At 55.1% G+C, this 22,464-nt stretch overlaps 2 protein-coding genes across 4 annotated transcripts in view; both read left to right on the plus strand.

Moving 5' to 3' along the window:
• Positions 1 to 22,464, plus strand: part of LOC110390697 (GTPase IMAP family member 8-like) — a 685,191-nt gene that overhangs the window by 352,939 nt on the left and 309,788 nt on the right. The gene's annotated exons all lie outside the window — the stretch shown is intronic.
• MAP4 (microtubule associated protein 4) overlaps positions 1 to 22,464 on the plus strand; it is a 96,731-nt gene that overhangs the window by 45,770 nt on the left and 28,497 nt on the right. For 2 of the 3 annotated variants that reach the window (XM_021382132.1, XM_021382134.1), the window contains exons 4-11: positions 3,894 to 4,025; positions 5,870 to 5,980; positions 6,556 to 6,684; positions 7,403 to 7,477; positions 9,510 to 9,629; positions 10,441 to 11,055; positions 11,491 to 11,637; positions 12,579 to 12,749. In XM_021382132.1, coding sequence (XP_021237807.1) covers positions 3,894 to 4,025; positions 5,870 to 5,980; positions 6,556 to 6,684; positions 7,403 to 7,477; positions 9,510 to 9,629; positions 10,441 to 11,055; positions 11,491 to 11,637; positions 12,579 to 12,749 — 1,500 coding nt within the window. The remainder of the gene's footprint in view (positions 1 to 3,893; positions 4,026 to 5,869; positions 5,981 to 6,555; positions 6,685 to 7,402; positions 7,478 to 9,509; positions 9,630 to 10,440; positions 11,056 to 11,490; positions 11,638 to 12,578; positions 12,750 to 22,464) is intronic. The other variant, XM_021382133.1, reaches the window with a different exon arrangement.

Genomic DNA, 22,464 nt, shown 5'->3' on the forward strand with positions numbered 1-22,464 from the left:
GGAGGGGGTGGATGTGCCCTGCCGAGGCGCTGCGGCCTCATCTCCTTTGTGGTCGCTGTGGATGGGTGGTGGGATGGGGATCGTTCTGCCAAAACTGGGAGAACTCTTGGTCTCCGTAGGTGCCTTCAGCACGCCTGGCATCCCCGTGAGATGCTGGACCAGCGCAGCAGACGGGGCAAATTAGCTTGGGGATCAGCCGTACGAAAGAAGCTCTTAAGCTTCTCTTTTCCTGTTTGCTTGGTTCGGCGCTGGCAGGGGCATCCCGTGGCTGCAGACTCATTAACTTCGAAGATGCTTAACCCCCTAACGAGAGATCTGCCCTCCCAAGATTAGCATCTCCCCCAGCGAGAAGGCTTTGCCACGGTAATCCCCTCCTCGTGCAGCGCTTCTCGCCGCGGCACGGTGCGCTGAGCGCGGGCTGCGTGCCGGGAGCGTCGTGCCGTGGGTGCCGCAGCGTTGCTCCGCGTGGATCAGCTCCTCAGCTGGCCTCTGTCACCACGCTGGTGTCTGCAGGGCAGATGGCAGAAGAAAGCAGGCGGTGCTGGCAGCGGCTGTGCTGAATGTTCTGTCTGGAGCCGGCGCGGGGATCAGCTCGGGGACAGGCTGCTTGCATGGGATCCGTATTCTTGCTTTCCGAAGCAACTTCCCTGTGTAAGTCTGCTGTGAAGGGAATGCTTTTCTTTAGCAAATCCCCTTCCCTGCAGTTGCCATTTCTGCCATCCCCTTCCTCGTCCTCTACCAGCCTTGCTTCAAGGGGGAGGAACTGAGCATGGGGATGGGGAGGGGACAGATCGGCTGGAGGCGTCAGCCCTGGGTTCTATGGCCAGGAAAGCAGCACACCGCGTTTGCCAGGAGTAGCGATGGGTTTGTTGCTGTTGCTCGATTTGGGAGCCGACACAGCCCACACTGCAGCCCGAGCTTGGCACGTTCGTGGAGCCGGAGCAGCTCGAGGGGAGCTGCTGCTCCCAGCTGCACTGCACAGCTGCTGCTCCTGCTGGCTGCGCCCCGTGCTGCTGGGACCGAGGGTGTGAGCAGCGATGTGCTGCTGCTGCCAGGCCCTGGTTTCATCTGATGCCTCATCTAAATGTTTCCTGTCCTGGGGGGCTGGCATCACACTGCACCAGGGGAGGCTCAGGTCCAGTGATGGGGACAATTCCTCCTCCAAAGGGTGGTCAGCGCTGGCATGGCTATCCAGGGGGGGTCACCGTCCTGGGGGTGTCCCAGAACCACAGGGATGTGGCACTGGGGTCACGGGCAGCGGGCACGGTGGGGGTGGGGGTCTGGGGGGTCTTCTCCAGCCTGAGTGGTTCTGTGGTTCTGTGAGAGGACGTGACGGGGGTGGGCTGACGGTTGGACTCGGTGGTGGTAGAGGTTTGGTGCTTCTGTGATTCTACGAATGCGGCGTTCCTATTGAAAAAGATCAGATCCCCTCAGCCTTCTCTCCTCCAGGTGCACAGCCCCGGGGCTCTCATCCTGCCCCCGCCATGGGGTGCTCCAGGCCCCCACCACCCCCAGCCTCCGCTGGGCTCTCTCCACCACTTAAGTAGGCTCTGTTCGCTAGTTTGCGTCTCTAAATGATCTCTGCCTTAATAAAGGATTTCCTCCCCGAATTGTCAGCTGCCGTCAGCTCCGGTGGCCGTGACAAACGTGGGCACAGAGCAGCAGAGCAGCTGAGAGCCGCTGGCAGGAACGCGGCCCGCAGCCGCCAGCCAGGCACCGCGCTGGGACGCCAGCAGCATCTGCAGGGCTGTGTCACGGCCACGGGCATCGCTCCCCTCGCGGGCAGAAGCCACATTTATTCCACAGCCGTTCTCCGGTGATGTTTACACATCAGAAGGGAGGCAGTAGTCTGTAATTACAGGCGTTACGGTTTGCATTTCCCCTCTCTGGCCTTCAGGGTGCGTGTAGAGGTCAGCTTATGGCTGTGGAGCTGGGTCAGTGCTGCAGTTCTCCTGCAGTCATGGACTCCTGCTGAAGCGCAGCACCTCTCTCGCCTCCCTTATCGGAGCAGGACCTTGTCACAGAGTCGTAGAACCACTGCATGGTTGGGTTGGAAGGGACCCTGCAGCCCCCCCAGCCCCACTCTGCAATGGGCTGGCTGCCCCCCCCCCCCAGCTCAGGCTGCCCAGGGCAGTGCCAGCATCTGTATCAGCTCTCTCTTAGTTTGAAGCCATTTCCCCTTGCCCAGTCACACAGGCCCTGCAGCAGAGCCTGTCCCCTTCCCTCTCACAGCCCCTGTCGGCACTGAAGCCGCTCTCAGCTCTCCCCGCAGCCTTCCCTCCTCCCGCTGCACCCCAGCTCTCAGCCTGTCCTCGCAGGGAGGTGTCCCATCCCCGGGGTCACTTTGTGCCCTCCTCTGGATGCACCCCAACAGCTCCGTGTCTCTCCTGCACCGAGCACCCCCCATCAGGATGCGGCGCTCCGGGTGAGGTCTCCCAGCGCAGAGCAGAGGCGCAGACCCCCTCCTCGCCCTGCTGGGTGCACAGCTCTGGCTGCACCCGGGGTCCTGTTGCCTTCAGGGCTGCGAGGACGCAGTGCTGCCTCATGGTGCTGCCCCTCCAGAGCCCCCAGGTCCTTTTCGGCAGGGCTGTGCTCTGCCCTTACACCACCAACATGTGCTGACACTGGGGGTTGCCATGACCCCGGTGCAGCCCTCGCACGTGGCTTTGCTGAACCCCACGAGGTTCTCCTGGGCCCACTGCTCGGCTCTGCAGGTCCCTCTGATGGCATCCCAGCCCTCGGGTGTGTCTATTGCACCGCACAGCTCGGTGTCACCCGCACACTGCTGAGGGTGCACTCAATGCACTGCCGATGTCACTGATGGAGATGGGAAAGAGCACAGGTCCCAGCACTGAGCCCTGAGGGACAGCACTGTCACCCATCTCCATCTGGACATGGAGCCGCTGACCACTGCTCTCTGGGTACCATCTCACAACCAGTGCCTCGTCCATCGAACGCTCCCACCCATCGAATCCATCTCTTTCTGATTTGGAGCTGCTGGAGCAGCTGCTCTGCGCAGTCCCAGTATTCCACCCGACAGACTTATTTCAACATTTGTCTTACGTAGACTGGTCCGTTTGTTTCCATGCCTTTCCATGGGGGACGTCTGCAGGCTGTGACCCAATGCCTGCCAAGGCTTTGGCACCAAAATGTGACACGGGACAGATTCTGGCTGCCAAAGGCTGCTGGTCTTAGCGCGATTGTTTTTAGTGTGGGCCAGCAGAGCAGGATGGATGCTTTCCTTGGCCAACTGGAAGCCATTGGCCTTCAGCATGTGGATGCATATAGAGTTGTGAGCTTGGTGTTGTGATCCAGGGGGGGTTGAGTTCGTGAAGATATCCAAATAAAGGCCTTGTAGGTATTCAGGGAGAGGGCATTGCCTTGGATGATCTGGTCCTGCTAGTAACCTTCCAAAAACCTCCAGTGGGTGCAGGGTGTCGGTGCTGCTCACGTGTTCGTGACCGCGGCCTCATGCAGGGTGTGCAGCCCCGTGCCTGGGGAGCGGGGAGGCTCTGGAAGCAGGCTGTGCTCCTGTTCTGTACTGCCTGCTGTGCCTGGGGGCTGTTCCACCTGCGTTGGTGCAGATCTCCCCAAAGACGAGCGCGCGGCGCTGCTGAGGGCTGTCCAGCATTTGGCAGTAGGACAGCACCGTGGTGGGAGTTCTCCGTTCTTGGTCCTCATCATCTTCACCTGATGTGGAAGTTCCCATTATTCTGCATCGAGCATTTAACTACTTGGGTCAAAGCAGTAGGAAAAGAACCATGAGCTCTGGCTCGGCCAACAGCTCGTGCTGTTGCTGCCTTTCCAATGCCACATTATGCGGGAGCAAATCTTTAATGTTTTTAGTTTTTTTGTTTCTGTATCAGCTGCGCCACTTTCTTCTCTAATTTCAGTGTTCCCAGGAGAAATCATGGATGAAAAGCTGTCCTATAAGGAGTTCCTCGATCGCAACGACACCTGGGCCATGGACGACAGAGACCTGTGCTTCGAACCTCAGCCGGTGTTCAAGCCCATGGAGATGGCAGGTATGCCCGCGTCACTCTGCAGCTGTAGCACCACTCTTCTGTCATTTGCAACACCATAGAGCCCTCACATCCATCCCTGAGACTTTCTTCCCATGCCTCGTGCTCACGCCTTCCTTAGAATGCGTTCCTGTGTTTTCCTAAAACACGGAGCATCGTGACACCGCAGCGATCCTGCTGGGGGCCTGGAGCTGCCTGCAGCCCCTGCCTCACCCTGGAACGCAGTCTAGCACATCTGTAGGCAATCTCACCTGGCTTGCACCTACACAGAGATGCCCGTTCTCCCAACACCCAGTTTTCTCTTCTTTTTTTGATAAAAATGAATGGGAAATTACTTGCTAGTTTGGGAGCTAGCAAACATGGATGTGCTGCCCAGATTGCAGCAGGCAGCCAGCCTGGGAAGGACACTGGCAGAAACAGGACACAACCTCATTTCTTTAAAATGCTTTTGAACACAGTAGACCTGTTTACTAAATGGTCTTCTTGCTGTCTCAGTCTTGTATTTTCTAAGATGCTCTGTGAGGGAATTCTGTATTGTTACAATGGTGAGAACTGATTCACATTGCACATGGAACCAAAGAGCCACTAGTTCTTTGGCACAGCTTCTCCCCCTGTTGCTCTGTTAGATGGAAGAGTGGGATGTTGGTGGAGCTGCCCTCCTTAGCCAGGTGATGCTCTACACCATGAGGGCAATGTAAATACTGAGCCCATCGCCCTGGGTTCTCTTGGCCTAAATGAAATGAAATGTGAAATGAAGGAGCCTGTGGGTTATCTGATGCAGAAACCACGCTTCCTTATTGGAGCATCTCGTGCACCAATGCAGGCACGCTGCAGCGTGAAGGTATTCCTCCATACTGCTCTCCTGGCATTGTGCAAGCAAGGGATTCTGCTTAAAGAAGTGGGAAAATTCCTACAGCTGCGTGGTGATGGAGAATAGGCAGGCTGTACAAATGTTAGCAGAAGGAAAAAAGACCAGCAGTGTGGGATCTGCTGGAACGGGGCCACAGCTTCCCCAGGCCTCCCCTCCCTGCCCAGCCGCAGGGCCTGGGGGCTGCGCCGTGCGTCGGTCCCGTGCTTTTGGTTTTGTTGCATTGCAGGGAGGCAGTCAGGCTTCGAAACGCCATCCTAAACAGCTTGCAATGAGCATTTGGGTGAACATTTGATATTGTCTTGGCGTCTCAAATAGCGTGGCGCTCGACCCGGTCTGACATTATGGAGCACAATGAACAGCGGCAGCTTTGCTGTCATCCCCTGATATAGCACGTCTGACATTTAGAATTAGGAAAAAAAACAAGAGAGATAATGAAGGCCTTCAGCTGAAGCTCCTTCAGTTGTGCTTAATCCAAAGAGATCTGCGTGGTGTCTGCAATGTGGGGACGGGGAGGGGGCTGTGAGCTATGGGGCGGTTTGTCTGGGGGGGGGAGGGCCGTGTTTCTGTCCCTTGGCAGCCTTACAGCGTGGTAGTGTATCAAGGAGCAGTGATCAGCTCATGGGAAGGTCATCTCTTTGGTATTTCATTGTCAGTGCCTGCTGGGAGCGATGGCACTCCGGTGAAATAACCCATCTTGCAGAGCACGGCGGGAGGAGGGCTCCTCGTGCAGCTCTTCCAGTCTCAGTTGCAGTCCATTTTCCTTTCTAAGCAGTCTGAGCAACCAGCCCTGGTTTCTGTTGGCCATGAAGTCTAGTTATGGAGGTGCTGGCCCTCATCTTGCAGGCAGCTTTCCTTGGAGGCCCTTCCCTCTGCCGTGCTGCCTCCGTGGTGGCACTGGGCGCATCTCTGTCACTAATCTTACACGGCGTCGTGTCTTCAGCCACGCGGTAACGCTGCCCCATTCCGTGTCCCTCAGACCCCTTCAGCATGCACCGAGGGGACAACCTGCCAGACCTGTCCTTTCCTCCTGACATGAAGAACGTGCAGCTCTTCACGGACCGTGCTGACCCTTCCAGAGACATCCATGGTGAGTTCCTCCTCAGCGCTCGGCCCTGGTGGTCCTTTGTCGGTGTCTTCTCTGTTGACTTGCATGTACTGAAAACTATTCAGCTGATCAGAGCCTATCATCCCTTCGCATGATTGTTTTCTGTGCCTGGAGACAGTAGCTGCTTCCAGGAAGGTCTTTTTTGAAGTACATTCAAGCAGAAGGAGATAGGATGCTATGCCCGTTGAGTCGGGGCTGGAGTTGCCGTTGGCTCTTTGTGGCTGAGCACCCAATCGCCACGAGCTTTTCCCACCGAGGGAACTTCAGTGTCTGGGCTATTGCAGCTGATGTGGTTGTTAACAAGAACTCGTAGGAGCAGAAGCAGAAAGCAAAAGGCAAATGTGCATTCATTTCCTGTCTTATTCCTTGTTGGAAAAAACATTTACGTAGTTCACAATATGAAGGAGCACTCAGTGATAGCGCTGGTGACAAACTTTATGTAAACTGCTTGTGAGCAGAGCAGTGTAATTGATTTTGCAAGCGTTGTAGATGTAACATTGTGGAGGGGAGTTGCTAGAGCCAGCACAGGACTGACAAACAGCCTTTTATTTCTGCAGTGCCGCATGGGTCAGTGATGGTGCCCGACCAACCTTTCCTGGGGTCCCCCTATTGTCCTGCAGAGGTCCTGGACCCGTCAGCCTTCATGGGCCTCGATTCAGCTGCAGAATTTCTGCAAGACACAGCAGGTGAGAAGCAGATGTTTTGCTATCGCTGGCTGTCTTGCTCTAGTTGGGTTTGGAGGATGCGTGACTGGCAAATCTTGATGTACTAGTCCCAAAGAACCTTGGCGGGGGAGTTAGCACATGGAATGAGTCAAGATTTGAAAGTATCCTGTTGGAAACACCAGTCCTTAGGTCAACATGAATGTTCTGAAGGTACTTTGGAGATGAATATTCCATTGAGCAAAGATCCTCAGCCACAGAGGTGGTGGTGCCCCATCCCTGGAGACATCCAGGGTCACAGGGGACGGGCTCTGAGCACCTGGTGGGGCTGGGGGTGTTGCTGTGCATTGCAGGGAGTGGGACCAGGTGGCCTTTAGAGGTCTCTTCCAACTCAAGCCATTCTGTGGTTCTGTGATTCCCTGAACCTGCTCCATCAGGTCCTGGGGACAGTGCTGGTTATAAGTCCTCTCTGATGCAAGCTGTGGCTAGTAGTAATTGCAGGAGACCGCAGTGTTCTGATGGCATTCCTAAAGTGAACTGATAAGTTGTTCCTAGAGTCATGGAATCATGGAATGGCCTGGGTTGAAAAGGACCTCAAAGATCATTGAGTTTCAACCCCCCTGCTGCGTGCAGGGTTACCTGGGAGTGAAGTCAAAAAAGCAGCAGAGTCAATCCCTTGAGCAAAGAGCTTTAAAAGCCAAGCAGTGTTGGGCCAGGACTGACTGTGCTGTGTTTTCCATAGTGCCTGAAGATCATTGGATGGGAGCTCAGCATTACGCGAAGGGACCGGATGCCTCTTTCTTTGCTGAGCCACCAGGTAAAAATAGTTCTGACTTGATCTATGGGAACTGTCTGTAGAGAGTTTCCGAAGAGCAGAAGCAGAGCTTCTGTCCTCATCTGCCTTTACAAGAAACAAAAAGTAGTGGAGAAATGAAAGTGCTGGAGTGAAGTGGGAGCTGACTGAGAGCAACAGTATTTCTGGTTCATAGAATGGCCTGGGTTGAAAAGGACCTCAGAGATCATCTAGTTCTCAAGTGGAATCTGAATAAAATGCGTTTCAGGTGTTACTTAACCCACATCGTCAGGTTTAGTGCTGTAAGGGGTAGGGAGGAACTCTGCATTTATGTGGGCTGTTTAATTTAAGGTTACAAAAGTAATGTATGCGGTTCCAAGCCCGACTCTTACGGTGTACTCCGGCGTGCCAATTCTAGGGAACCCAATCACAGAATCGTTAAGGTTGGTAGCTGCAGACCTATCAGTCTCACCTCGGTGCCAGGGAAGGTTATGGAATGGATAATCTCAGGATACACTGTGGATCAGTTAAAGGTCAGCCAGGGGATCATGCCCAGTCAGCATGGGTTCATGAATGTTAGATCCTGTTTGACAAACCTGATTTCGTTCTATGACAAGGTGACCCGCTTAGTGGATGAAGGCAAGGCTGTCAACGCAGCCTACCTGGGCTTCAGTAAGGCCTTTGACACTGTCCCCCACAGCATCCTTGTGGAGAAGCTGGCTGCCCATGGTTTGGATGGGCACACGCTCTGCTGGGTGGAACACTGGCTGGATGGCCGGGCCCAGAGAGCTGTGGTCAATGGAATCAACTCCGGTTGGCAGCCAGTCACGAGTGGTGCCCCCCAGGGCTCGATGCTGGGGCCTCTTCTATTCAACATCTTTATCAATGATCTTGATGAGGGCATTGAGTGCACCCTCAGTAAGTTTGCAGACAACACCAAGTTGGGAGGGAGTGTTGATCTGCAGGAGGGTACAAAGGTTCTGCAGAGGGACCTGGATAGACTGCATTGATGGGCCAAGGCAAACCGTATGAGTTTCAACAGGGCCAAGTGTTGGGTCCTGCACTTTGGTCACAACAACCCCAGGCAACCCTACAGGCTTGGGGAGGAGTGGCTGGAAAGCTGCCTGACGGAAAGGGACCTTAGTGTGCTGATGGACATGGGCTGAATGTGAGCCAGCAGTGTGCCCAGGTGGCCAAGAAGGCCAATGGCATCCTGGCTGGGATCAGGAATGGGGTGGTGAGCAGGACTAGGGAAGTCATCCTGCCCCTGTACTCAGCATTGGTGAGGCCCCACCTCGAGTACTGGGTTCAGTTTTGGGTGCCTCAGTACAGAAGGGACATGGAGGTGCTGGAGCAGGTCCAAAGAAGGGCAACAAGGCTGGGGAAAGGCTTGGAGAATATGCCCTACGAGGAGAGACTGAAGGAACTGGGGCTGTTTAGTCTGGGGAAGAGGAGGCTGAGGGGAGACCTCATTGCACTCTTCAAATACCTGAAAGGTGACTGCAGTGAGAGCGGGGCTGGTCTCTTCTCAGTGGTGACAGGACAAGGGGAAATGGCCTCAAGCTGTGCCAGGGGAGGTTTAGGTTGGAGATCAGGAAAAACTTCTTTCCAGAAAGGGTTGTTAAGCAGTGGAACAGGCTCTCCACGGAGGTGCTTGAGTCTCCATCCCTGAATGTGTTTAAAAACCGTTTGGATGTGGTGCTCGGGGACATGATTTAGTGGTGGGTTGTTAGAGCAGTATGGTTAGGCTGCGGTTGGACTTGATGATCTTGAAGGTCCTTTCCAACCTGAGCAATTCTGTGATTCTAAAGATCTCCAAGATCACCAGCCCCAGCCCACCCCCACCGTGCCCACTGGCCCAGAGTGGGTTTGGAGCTCAGGGCTGGAGCTGGGGAGCTGCACGGCTGGGTGCTGCACAGTGCTTCCCAAGGATGCCGCGTGTTCTTAAATTGCCCAAATCATTCTTCTGACGACGGAGGAGCGATGTCCAGGTCCAGGAGGTGAAGCAGTCTGCTGAGACCTTTGAGTTCTTAATCAACCTGTCCTTTATGCCCAGTGCCCCCCGCCGCCCCGGAAGCAGAAGTGCTGCCTGTGCCGGAGCACCCCGCGGCGACGGCTCCGTACTTTGTTCCTACGGCGTTAGCAGCATCCCCAGAAGAGGCCGAGGCACCGGCAGGTAACTGTTGTCAGGGTGCTTAGTTACGGACAGCAGGGAGCTCGTGCTATGTATTTGCTTCCTCACCGTCTTATGCAGCCGTCACATCAAAATCCTTAAAGAAAGCAAGCAAAGAGGCCACCCCCTTTCTGGCTGTGTTCAGAGCAGCGTTGGTTTTATCGCAGTGGGATGTTATTGATTTCCCTGACGACAGAATCGCAGTCAGAGGGGCTGGGGGTCATGAAGTCCAACCCCAGTATTTTTCATTTTTTTCAGCTTATTAAATATGTAATTCAAAAGTTCATCTGTTCTTCCCATTGTCCAATGGGGGAACGGTTAAAAAACAGAATTTTCACCTCAGCTGTGCATCTCGGATATGGGGGTCACCACGCAGAGGTGGTGCCTGGGGCGGCTGAGGCTTGGGGTTGCAGGTGAGGACACTGGGGCTCCTGGTACTTTGGCCTTTGATGCTTGGTAAAACCTTGCCCGTGGACGGCTGGAATTTCAAGCTGAAGCTGGAACACCCCTTTCAGGGTGATCCTTGCCAGCACCATCTGAAGTGCAGAGGTGTTTGATAGTACTGTGAGTTGGCGGATGTTATTTTGAAACCAGCAGCTGGAGTTTTAGTAGCTGTTGTGTAAAAATGAATGAGGCCACGTTGGGCGTGGAAGAACAGAGGGCAGCTGGTGGTTCACTGGGACGTGGTGCCGTCTCTATCAATGTACAGAGAGCGAGAAGAGGGGAGAGGGAGCCCTGTCTTCCCCAGCCATAGCCCGTGCTGTCAGGGGTTCCCATTCTTTTTTGTTCATTTCTGCAATCTGTGTTTCCGTAGCAGGTGCTGAGAGTGTTGTCGCCTCGGATGCCACGTCCATCTCTGCAGAGCAAGCCGGGCCCGTCCTTGCAGGGGACACGAAGCCTCCTCATGCTGCGGATGCTGGATCTGCCCCTCCGGCAGAAACCGAGCCCCCCCAGGGCACAGATGTGGGCTTTTCCCCTGCAGCAGAGGCCAAGCCTCCCACCGCTGCTGCCCCGTCCTCCCCAGCGCTGGATGCTGGCTGGAGCCCGGTGGCAGAAGCTCAGCCCCGTGGCGCTGTGGATTTGGAGTTTGCCCCGGCAGCGGACGCAGGGTTTGCCCCGGCAGCAGATACACATCCCCACCGTGCTGTGGATCTGACGTTTGCCCCCGCAGCCGATACTGAGTCTCATCATGCCGCAGATTCGGAGTTTGCCTTTCCAGCGGAAGCGGACCATCTTCACACTGCGGATTCCGGCACTGCTCCGGCAGCGGACGCCAAGCCTTCTCCTGCTATGGATTCAGGTTTCCTCACTGCGCCAGAAGTGAAGTCTGTCTGTCCAGCTGACACCAAGGTCACTGCGCTGGAAGAGCTGGTGACATCCGAGCTTTCTGCTGAGCATGACAAGTCCCCCTCCCGTGAACCTCCTGCAGGTGAGCTCCTCTGCCTGGAAGCTGCCTTCAGCCTTGAAATGATGGGGCAGGTGGCACACCGAGGCACCAGCAGGGGCAGCCACGCTCCTGGTGGGATAAGGACTGCTGCGGAGTCTGTGTGATAGCACAAAGGGAAATGGTTTCAAACCAAAAGAGGGGAGGTTTAGACTGGACATAAGGAGCTTATACACTAAGGGCGGTGAGGCACTGCACAGGTTGCACAGAGGGGTGGGGGTGCTCCGTGCCTGCAGACACCCAAGGACAGGGGACGGGGCTGTGAGCACTGATGGAGCTGTGGGTGTCCCTGTGCATCACAGAGGGGTGGACTACAAGGCCTTTAGAGATCCCTTCCAACTCAAACCATTCTGCGATTCTGCTTAATCTGGTCCAAATTAAAACGAATGCCATTTTTTATTCTCTGCATTCCATTTTCAGAAACAACTGCAAGCGTGGAACAAGAAGTGAAAGCCCCCGAGGGTGATGCTGATCTTTCATTAGAGCAAGCGAAGGGCAGCGCGCCGGCTGCCAGCCACCACGCCGAGCACCTTCCAGCACCAGCAAACCATCTCTCAGAGCCCACAGGTGAGAAGCTCAAAGGGGCAGTGGAAGCACAGAGGCACTTTGCTCTCAGCTGAAGGCACCCGAGTTCTTTCTCGGGCATTTTTTCTTATTCTTGCAAAGGACAAAGCAACAGAAGATTTACCTACGAGGTAATGAACAGAATGTGGGGGGGGGGGGGGTTACAAATAGGCTGTAGAATTACAGAAGCATTGAGGCTGGAAAAGACCCCTGAGGTCCCCAGGTCCACCCCCAACCCACCCCACCATGCCCGCTGACCATGTCCTTGGCTTTGGGGATGACCATGGTGGAGCTTGTCTTTTCCACCCACGTTTGTTGCATCAGCATTTCTCACAATCATTGTTCGTATGTAATTCATTTTATTTAAATGTTAGAGAAAAACAACAACCATGGTCTCCGCTGTGGGTGTTTCACAACCTGAAACTTGTTCTAATTGCTTAGCTGGGGGTTTGGTGGTGTCTGTGTGGGTATCTTCAAAGTACATGGGGATTTGTTCCAAAGTACCTACGAATACCAGATGATGGCATTGGATAGGGACGCCACGCTGGTAATGGAGCATATTCTCCATCTGTTTTACAGTGGGGAGGGCGTGCAGTCAAAATTCAGTTGCTTTTTTAACATTTTTATTGATGTTGTTATTATTTTTTAATTAACAACCTCACCCCTGTGCCTGCGAGCACCACGACGGCCTTTGCCCCACGCTTTACCTGTCCCTTGGCATGCCAGCCAAAATGCAGAACTGCTCCTTAAAATGGGATTGTGAGCAGATAGTGCACGGTCAACGATCACATCTTCTCATCTTCATCCCTACTAAAAATCAAGCAGAGCCTAAACCCTTTCCAACAGCTTTTTTGAAGCCGCTGCTTTCCGTATTCGTGAAAGCTGAAGTGTTCCGGTCGTATGTTTTCCTACTTTGATTTATTTTTTATTTTTTTCAATTTCAGTTCCAGTAGAAACAAAAGCAGACTCTGCGCTGGAAAACAAAGAGTTCCCTTCAGAACAGTCTGTTACTGCTGCAGATGTCCCCGCAACGGAGCAACAAAAGGAGGAGCCTGAGCGGAACCACATCCAGCACGCGGAGCCCGCGCAAGGAGCACCCCTGCCAGAGCCTGCAGGTAGAGCACCAATAACACTTCTTTCCTGAAAGAGGAAGGAAATGTCCTCTGGGAGCTGCCCACCTGCTCTTACTGATGGCACTGCCACCTGAGCAAGCAGAAATCATTTTGCACCAGTGAGCTGTGCGGTTCCTTGCATCCGTCAGGGGTTCTTAGCGCACTTTGCCTCTGTTTGCTGCCCTCCCACTCCTTTCCCCTTCTTGTTCATGGGACCAGAAGCCCATGTGTGGCTGCTGCTATTAATTTGTCACCGATACTGGTTTGTATCTGTTGCAGAATGTAGAGGCTCTCCATCTTTTTGCCATTACCAGCAGTTTTTTTTTTAGGGGTTTTTTTTTTTGGCCTTAAAAAGAACCATTAATTCTTATTGCAATATTCCTAGCGAAGACCTCCTTCCAAATTGGGTTTTGTAGTTACCAAAAGGAGAAGGTGTTTTTTTTCCCTGCTCCACTAACGCGGCCCCTCCAGTGAGCCATTACTGCTTGCCTTTGTGGCTGGAGGCTGATTTGTGGGCCAGGGCTCGCTGACAGATGACGGATGCTCCCTTGGAATCAGTGGCTGTAGCTAAGGAAACCCGGTGCTGCCTATAGCCGAGCACAGCAGATGACTTCTGCTCGCACTGTGGGTGCTGGGGCCGTAGCTCCTTGCTCCCCTTCCCCCTGTGCCCCACCCCTCACCCCCCCTCCCAGTCTCCTCTTCCCACCAAAGCTCTATTTTTACATTTTGGAAGGCTGCTGATGGGAGAGAGAAAAAAAGCCTGTCTGTGATCTTGTGCTGAGACAAAGTAAGAGCCTTAATGCAGTTCTAACGAGAGAGAATGTGTCCTTGCAACAACTAGTGCTCTTTGGTGGGGTCGGAGCACCTATGGGGAGTGATGCATTTTTCAATAGCATCGACGTGTTTATCGCTAACGATTTCAATTGCTTGGTGTCTTAAATGCCTTTCCCGGCCCCCCACTGAGGCGGACTTAGACTTAGCGTGGTACCCTCGCAGGAGAGCCGAGGTGGCGTGTACATCTATACACCTGTATTTGATTGCAGCCAATTTGATGTTTGAGCAGGCTTCCTGTGTTCCAGGTCCACCTCCCGCACAGTTCAGGCCCGCTAACAAACCGAGCGGACGCGGGGTTGGCCGAGCGCAGCCTGCCCCGGCGCCCGCTGCGGACGGAGCGGAGCATCGCCCCGCAGGGCCCCCGCGGCCGAAGAGCTCCGAGCCCGGAGCGGAGCCGTGCTGGGCCGCCGAGCTGCACAACGCTGCAGGGCCGGCCCCGTGCAGCAACCCTGCACCGTGCAGCAACCCTGCACCCAGCGGGGCGGCGCGGCCGCTCCCGGAAGCGGAGCGGAGCTACAGAGATGCGCCGCGGGAGAGCTGGGATTTGGAAGGTCCTCTGGCTATTGTGAAGAGAAAGAAAAAGAAACCGAAACAAAAGAGAAACCAGCTGCCAAGAACGGCCGAGTTTTGGGATGAAAACGCGGCGGTCTCCAGAGCTCCGAGGAGTTCTCCGTCAGCTGCTGAAGAGCAAAAAGCAGCTGCTGGGCCCGTGGTGCCTGCGGAGCGGTGGGTTGCCTCAGGAAGCAGAGCTTCGGATCTGCCTAAGGATGCTGCAGTGATAACAGGGAGTCACATCCTGGATGATCCGAACTCCTGCATGGTGCCAGCACCGGGCCAGCAGGGCCCCGAGAGCAGCACGCCGCTCAAATCGGGGCTGGATGCGAGAAATAGAGGCGTCGTGAAAGCAGAGGAAATGGGAGGTGACAGCTTGATGTTGCGATCCGGAGGGAAAGGAAAGCAGGTTCCCTCAGAGCAGAGAGGCGAGACTGAGGTGGGGGAGCCCACAGCAGCAGAGGTGCCAGCCACGTCTGTGCAAAGTTTTCCTGATAGAAATGGGAAGAGGGAGGGTAGGGAGCCAGTGTGCGCTGACCTGAAGGCATCTCCTTCAGAAGCCATCGATAGAAGCAAGGTAGAAACTCCCTTAGCAATGCAACCTTCCCAAATTCTCCCTTCTGATAAAGGTAGGGATGCTAAGGGTGTACGTCCCCAGCACGAAGCATCCAGTGAGGCCGCCCGCTGCGAGCTTCAGGCTTCCAGGGGGTCACTGGGAGAAGCAGCACGGGAGAGTGGTGAGCAAAGCAAAGAGCTGGGCAATGTGTCCTTCCAAGCAGCTCCTCCAGCCCCATCCACCCTGCTTGCCAGCAAGCCAAGGGCAGCAGATGGAGCCAAGCTGGCATCCCCCGAGAAGCGTGAGGCCGTGGGCTTAAGTACCTCTGAGGGTGTAATGAAGACCCCAGCAGATACCACCAGCATGTCTGTTACACCGTTAGTGGCTCAGCAACCTGAGGAAGGTATTGCTCTGCAGAACAGGAAGGCTGACGCTCCTCCCGAGCAGCCAGCTCTTCTGGCAGCCAGAGCTCCTGCTCCTGCTGAGGCAGCACGCAGCGGTACAGGAGCGTATTCCCCTGACGGAAACAAAGGCAGCGGGTTTATTGCAGAGGAGCAGCAGACTGGAAAAGACCTCAGTGGTGTACACGGGACGGACAGACCTAAAAAGAAGCGCAATGAAGGGAAAGGCAGAAAAGTCAGAGGTTTCTGTGAGCAGGTTCTGGAGGATGCGGGCATTGATGGAGTGAGGATGGGGGAGGCGATGAGGGAAACACCTTTCCCAGATAAAGGCAGGGAGGGTGGTTATGCAGCCAGAGGACACTCACCAGCAGACAAGCCCAAAAAAAGAGGTAGCGATGGGAGAAGTAAAAAAGGTGAAAAAAGCTTTTTCCAGCAGCCTTTTGCTGGGACTAAGATGGGCTTTAGTAGCTCTCCTGACAGAGCTGGTACAGCTAAGGAGGTCAGCGATGCGGGTGGTGACAGGGGCTGTGTCACTGCTGTGTGCTTCCAGGAGAACACGTCGGGTGTGACTGCGGGACAAAGGCCCATTGAGCGAGTAACAGAGGAGCCCAGAGAAAATGCTGGGAAATGTGAGATGGCTGAGCTGGGGGCTTTGGGCCAACAATTCCTTCCAGCGGGTAGGGGAGATGATACAAAGCATCTCGCCGTGGCTGACACCGTCAGCGAAACAAAGGAGGTCAATGTGATGGGCAAGGGCAGAGAGGCTGGGGATGCTGCTCCAGGTGGATCGGTTGGGGTGGGTTCCGATGCAGACAAACGTAGGAAAAGGTGTAGTGATGGGAAAAGGAAAAGAAGTGAGCAAGGTCCTGCCGGGCAGACCGCTGGCCTGGACCCCGGGCTGGGAGCAACTGCTCTGCCGAGCAAAGAGAAGGGCACTGGAGAAATGGAGGAAATGACCTCCGGTAAAGAGAAGGTGCCTGATTCTGAAAGAGAGGTTTTGCTGGACAACCTGAGAGCTGTAACAAAGGAGGGGCTGGAAAAGCCTAAAGGAGAGGGTGGAAGTTCCTCTCAACAGCCAGTCCTTCCGGGTCGTAAAACAGAGCCAGAAGTAGGCAACGTTAATGAAATGTGGCCCACTGCTAAGGGTAAGGAAATAGATGTGCAGACAGCAGAGCATGGGGCGGACGCAGCGATGGCACGTGGTCCCACCAGGGAGAAGGAGGCAGGCAAACCTGGGGAAAAAGGCAGAGAGGCTGAGGACAGCCGGGAGCAGTCCGTGGCACCGGGTCCGGGTAGCATCCCTGCTGTGGGTGGAGAGCTGGGAAATGCTCAACAAACTCGGTCTAAAGAGAACAATTTTGGTGCTTCAGTAAGTCTGCTAGGTGAGCCAAGTGATGCTACTAAAGCACAAGCTGCTGCTGTACCTCTGGAGCCAGAGAAGCTGAGCACAAGGGATAAAGAGAGATGCCAAAGGGCAGAGGTTGGCTCGGAGCTCCTCCCGGAGCCCAGCACCGGAGCAGAGTTGTGTCCCGCTCCTGGCCGCAGTGCGGTCGGCCTTCCTGGTGCAGAGCATCCTGCAGTGATGGATCGCAGCTCAGCCCCCGTTACTGAGAGATCTAAAAAGAGAGGTAGCGAGGGAGGAGGTAAAAAGCCCAAGACTGCCCCTGAGCAGCCACCCGTGGGGCCTGAGATGGGGTTTGGGATGGAAGAAATAGGTTTCATAGATGAGAACAGAAATATTAGTTTCCCCATTGGCCCTCAACTGCTTTGGGATAATCAGGGAAACCACGTGGAATCCTTCAGCTGGGGGGCAGGCGCTGGGGGGCTGCCTTCAGCTGGAGTGCCAGCGGAGGAGAGCGGCAAGGAGCCTGGATCCGGCGCTGGGAAGGAGGTGCGCAGCCAAACACCTCCCGAGAAACCCAGCGGCGTGGGGCACGAAGAGCCTGGGAAAGAGGGGCTGAAGAAAGGGCAGGATGGAGCCAAAGAGACCGGTGCCCGGGGCGGGGTGGAGGCAGGCGGGCTGCTTGCTTCGGATCGTTCAGCGCAGCGAGACGCGCAATCAAAACAGGACGAAGTTCACCTTTCCACCGTGGCAAAGGCAGATGATAAAGAAGCTGATAAAAAGCGAAGCGGTGTCGGCACCACCTCTCTCCTTCCCGAGGAGAAGGCAGGCACACGGCAGTGCCCAGCTCCTACTGGTGCCCAGGGAGCAGGAGGTGTCCCCTCTGGGGAGGAGGACGCGGCGGCAGCGGGGAGCAGAGCATCACGGGCTGCGGTGGAAGGGCCGATGGGGAAGGACCCCGAGGGGGCCGGCGTGGGTGCAGGCATGGAGAGCGCTCAGCGCCCGGGCGGGTCGGGAGATGGAGCGGAGGCAGCTGGCGCGGGTCTGGCTGCTGCCCCTACATCCCACTGCCACCCCGAGGACGGCGGCGAGGTTCAGCACCGTCCCGCAGAAGGCGATGTCGGAGGAGCCCACCCGAAGGCTGTCCCAGCGCCGGGGGCTGAAGGCACCGTTAAGGAAGAAGAAGAATCTGAACCGAAAGCTGCCGCAGAGGCAAAGAAAGAACGAGTGAAAGCCGCGGAGCAGCTGAAGGGCTACATGAGACCCACCAAGGCCAGGGGGCTGCCCGCGCTGCCGGCCCGGCCCGCTGCTCCGGACGGGGAGAAGCAGAGGCAGCTGAGAGCCAGCGCCGCGAGCCGGCCCAGGCAAGGCAAAGGTGTGTGCGTGTGATGGGCTGGCAGCAAAACCCGGAGCTTGCGTGCGAGGCATCGCTGCTCGGCGGCATGAACACGTCACCGTTAATCCTCGGTGGCACCAGCGAGCGGGGCATGAGCGGTGTGTGTTGGCTGATCCTAAAAGGCTGCTGGTTCTGCTTGCCTGGCTCACAGTGCTAATTCCCAAACCTTAAAAGATTCACCGTTTGGTCTGAGTTCCAGAACTTGATGATTTTTTAATTCGTTCCGAGTTGATTTGGCCCATAAATTTTGTAGCACTCAGAGTTTTGAAGCAAACTTGCACTTCTCGGTGTTAAGTTCCATTAGCTTCTCCTCGTCGGAGGCCGAAAGTGGCATCCATCTGGAACGCTGCGGTGAGCCATCCCCGTCACCGCGCGGCATCGGTGCCACCGGAGGGCAGGAGCTGGCTATTCCCATGGCAGGGAACGTTCCCGATCGCTGTCACGTTATGGGGTTTGGTTTTAATGCCACACCGGGCCAGCTGCAGCCATCTGCTCCCCCTCCTGCAGCTGGTTCGTGGCTTCCCCTTAAGGTACCTCGAGCACGTAGTGTGCAAAGCCTCCTGCCAGAGTCACCGCTGTGCTGGAGCAGAGCAGGACAGCAGAACCCCGCGCTGATGGGCTTTGGGACTCTCCGCTGAGGATGGACTGTAGGGTTTGGTGCTGTTTGCCTGGCTGCTGACCAAGGAACAGATGGCATTAATTTCGTAGGACGAAAGGGAAGTTCAGAGGAACTTCAGAATGGAGACTGTAGCGGTGCTACAGATGGTGTGTCAAACACATGCCCTTGTGTTTCTGCTCAGCCCAGGCCTTCCTCGGAAGCAATCGGTGTCTGGGGGCCGCAAAGGCCGCGCGCCTCGGCCCCGCTCCTTCTGCCTTGTCATCAGGCGTGGAAGTTGGGTCTGTTCCTGCGGAGTTCCTCGCTGCCAGTTTGCATGATGCAGCCACTAACTTAACAGCCGTCGAGCTCGAGTGCGCCTTAACATGCTGGTCAGGTTGTGGAGAGGTTTTTGTAATTTTAATGAGTGTTGCATAACCCAAAGTAGTTCTATTTTGGTGGAAGTGGTGTTCTCTGCATGAACTTGTGCCTGCAGAAGTAATGTTCTTTGGTGCATGATGCTACAAAATGGGAAAGCTAAAGACAGCGTCATCCTTTTTATAGATATATATATTATAGATATATATGTGTGTGTAACCTTTCCATCATCTGCCGGAGGTCGTTATTTTCCTTGCTAATTGCTGTACTTAAGGGAGCAGTTTCCTGGCAGGAGACCCATGCAAAAAAGAAACTCAGGGGGAGCACAGCAGGTAAATGCAGGTTGCAGCGGGGGCTGCGCTGCCTTTGGTACCGTACCGAGGCTCTTCCATTTCCTTCTGCTGCTCAGCAGCTGCTCAGTGAGGAGCAGCACGGCAGCGATGCCCGAGCTGAGGCCCCGTGTGGAGTATGAGGGTGTGGGATGCCTTAGGCTGCACCCGAGGTGCATGCATCACAAGAATGCAAGTCAGAAACAGGAATCAGTGAAGGGAAGGTGTTGAGATTCAAGACCGTGAACGTGTGTGCTTCTTTGCTGGATGGGGAAGGAGTTAAAGAGGGCCACGAGGTGGTGCGGTAGTCCAAATGTTCATGAGATGGATGGGGCCAAGGGCTGTACTTGGCAATGGGGCCATGGGTTGTGCTTGATGATGGGGCCATGGGTTGTGCTTGATGATGGAGCCATGGGTAGTGCTTGATGATGGGGCCATGGGTTGTGCTTGATGATGGGGCCATGGGCTGTAGTTGCCAGTGGACCCATGGGCTATGGTTGGTGATGGGGCCATGGGTTGTTACTTGCTGTTGGGGCCATAGGTTGTAGTTGCTGATGGGGTCAGGGATTGTACTCACCAATGGGGCCATGGGTTGTGCTTGATGATGGGGCCGTGGGTTGTACTTCGGTTGTACTTGTCTTCTACCTGCTGCTTCATTCTCCTGTTAGGATGACGCTCACCAGACCATGGCCAGCTCTTCATGTGTGTTAGGTGGGACCGTGAAGCTTACACTTGGCAACGTCTAATAGAGAGTCATAGAATAAAATATCTTGAGTTGGAACATAGAATGGCCTGGGTTGAAAAGGACCATAATGATCATCTAGTTTCAAGCTCCCTGCTGAGTGCAGGGTTGCCAACCACAAGACCAGGCTGCCCAGAGCCACGTCCAGCCTGGCCTTGAATGCCTCCAGGGACGGGGCATCCACAGCCTCCTTGAGCCATGCACAACATCTGCACGCAGGAGCTGTTTTGTTGCCCCAGTGTGCAGTCAGTGATGCGTTATCAGACTAATTGGACAATCTTCTGCTGAGGTTTGGTAACTGAAATCTCTTCAGGCAGGCTGAAGTCTTACACCATGTTCTAGAATAACAGGACGGCGCTCCTAAATGCATCAGCTCCTGCATGAGCTGCTAAAATAGGTACGGGCTCGGTGATACAGCTCCCTGGGGAGCCATGGCAACCGTGATGCTGCAGATTTCTCGCTGACGAGGTTGTGTGTCTTGGATAAACTCTGCCTGCAAACTTCTGTAATTTTTTTTTTTTATTTTCTACTCTTGACAGCGGTTTAAAGTTAAGAAGCATTAGGATGTAGCTCTGCTCGTGCAATTTGAATTCAATCTTTTGTGCATCTTTTGGCTTTTATTCAGCTTCTCATTGTTATTGTTGTTGCCAGAGTAAGAACAGCCCCAGATTCTTCTGGAAAACTGTTTTGTGCCCTTGAGTGTTAGGAGGAGGCAGCTGAGACGATGGTCAGAATGTGTCGGATATGATCGGCCTTTAAAACGTGACCGAGCCTTTATGCTGCTTCTTGCTTGATTTAAAACTGAAATTGGAAATGATGCATAAAAGTCGGGTTCCTCGGTACTCCCAAGCAGCTGCTGTGGCTGCAGCACCTGAGATCTGACATCCAAGCATGGCAAGCAGAGGAAAGCATGGAAGGGATGGGAGAGATGGGAGGGGTGGAAGGGATGGAAGGGATGGGAGGGATGGGAGAGATGGAAGGGATGGGAGGGATGGAAGGGATGGGAGGGATGGGAGGGATGGGAGGGATGGAAGGGATGGGAGGGATGGGAGGGATGGGAGCGATGGTGTCTGCCATGCGGTGCTGGGCTGTGTCACCCCTCATCCCTACAGTGCTGCCGTTCTGTGGGAGCCCAGGCTGTAATTGGGTTTGTCTGGCGGGCGCTAACGAGGAGCGGGATGCACTGGGTGGTTTGTGATGGGCTGCCACCAGAACCCGGTGTGCTTGGGGATGTGTTTCTCAACAGCAGAGCGGCTCTGTAAGAATGCTTTCGTAATGATCAGAATAACATCACACCGTGTTAATTAAGACCTGCTAATTATCCCAGGTAGGTGTAGGAGGTGAAAGGCAGACAATGGCACCAGCCTGTTCCCCTGTCGGCACTAAGTGTGTTCATGGTGCAACAAGAGGACTTCGCTCTTATCCTCCAAGAAGCAGCAGCGTGCATTTAGTTCTGCTCCGTGCAGGTATCAGCTCTATCGACGTCTCGCCTCTGTGTGTGATGCTCGTGTGGTGCCCAGGTGGTTTTGCTTTGCCTCGTTCCGTTTCCGCTGTGCACACTGCTGCAGTAACCCAGTGCTGTAATACTGCGTGGTTTTCATTCTGACTCTGACTGATCAGAGAGGTGGTGGTACCCCATCCCTGCAGACACCCACGGTCAGGAGATGGAGCTCTGAGCACTGATGGAGCTGTGGGTGACCCTGTGCACTGCAGGGAATGGGACCAGGCAGCCTTTAGAGATCCCTTCCTCCTCAAACCATTTGATGGTTCCGTATGCGAATTCCAAAGCAAACTGCAGTTGCATGGATGATCTTTGGAGGCCCCTTCCAACCGCACTGTCCTGTTGCGTTCCAGGTGGGATTTGGGCTGGGAGTGTCCTGTCCTGTGAGAAGCCAGCCTGTGCTGAGCATGGCTCCACGCCTCCTCGTTCAAAGCTATGACAGCTGGATGCTGAGTGCTCTGCTTCACCTTTGTGTCTCTTGGACAGGCTTCTCAGGGGATAAACGAGGAGTGTGAGCACCGTGGCACACCTCGGGTCCTGCCTGCATGGAGCGAGTGTGGGAGCCCCAGCAGGCATGGGAGCCCACGGCCCAGCAAATGTGCCTGGCAGGGGTGTGTGAGGGATGGGTCTGGTCAGCCTGATTGCCGGCTGTTGTTGGTAATAACGCTTAATTAGAGATGATGTTGGTTGGAGACGCTGGCGAGGAGGAGCTCATCCTGGAAAGCGATGTTGCCGTAGAAACCGGCGCAAAGGACTGCACAGAAATGATTGTGTTAGATTAAAAAAAAAAAAAAAAAAAAAGCAGCAGCAAAGGCATTAGGAGGGATCAGTAATAGCTTCAGGAGGGGAGCAAAAATAGAAACACTGCGCTGATCCATCTGCCGAGGCTGGGAGCCGCGGGTCGGGCGCTGCCATCGGTGCTCACAGCCATGGAGTGGGGCTGCACGGGGACCCCGGGAGCAGTTGGTGGCCCTCGGTGGATGTGGCACGTCTTCTGTGGGGAGTCCTCCCCCCTGGGGACAGCGTGGGCACTGACACGTGTGGGACGCTGCAGGGCGCAGGCCCAGGAGCCGCACCGGGGCCTGCCTCACT

The sequence above is a fragment of the Numida meleagris genome, unplaced genomic scaffold, assembly GCF_002078875.1.
Source record: "Numida meleagris isolate 19003 breed g44 Domestic line unplaced genomic scaffold, NumMel1.0 unplaced_Scaffold180, whole genome shotgun sequence".
Taxonomy (NCBI): domain Eukaryota; kingdom Metazoa; phylum Chordata; class Aves; order Galliformes; family Numididae; genus Numida; species Numida meleagris.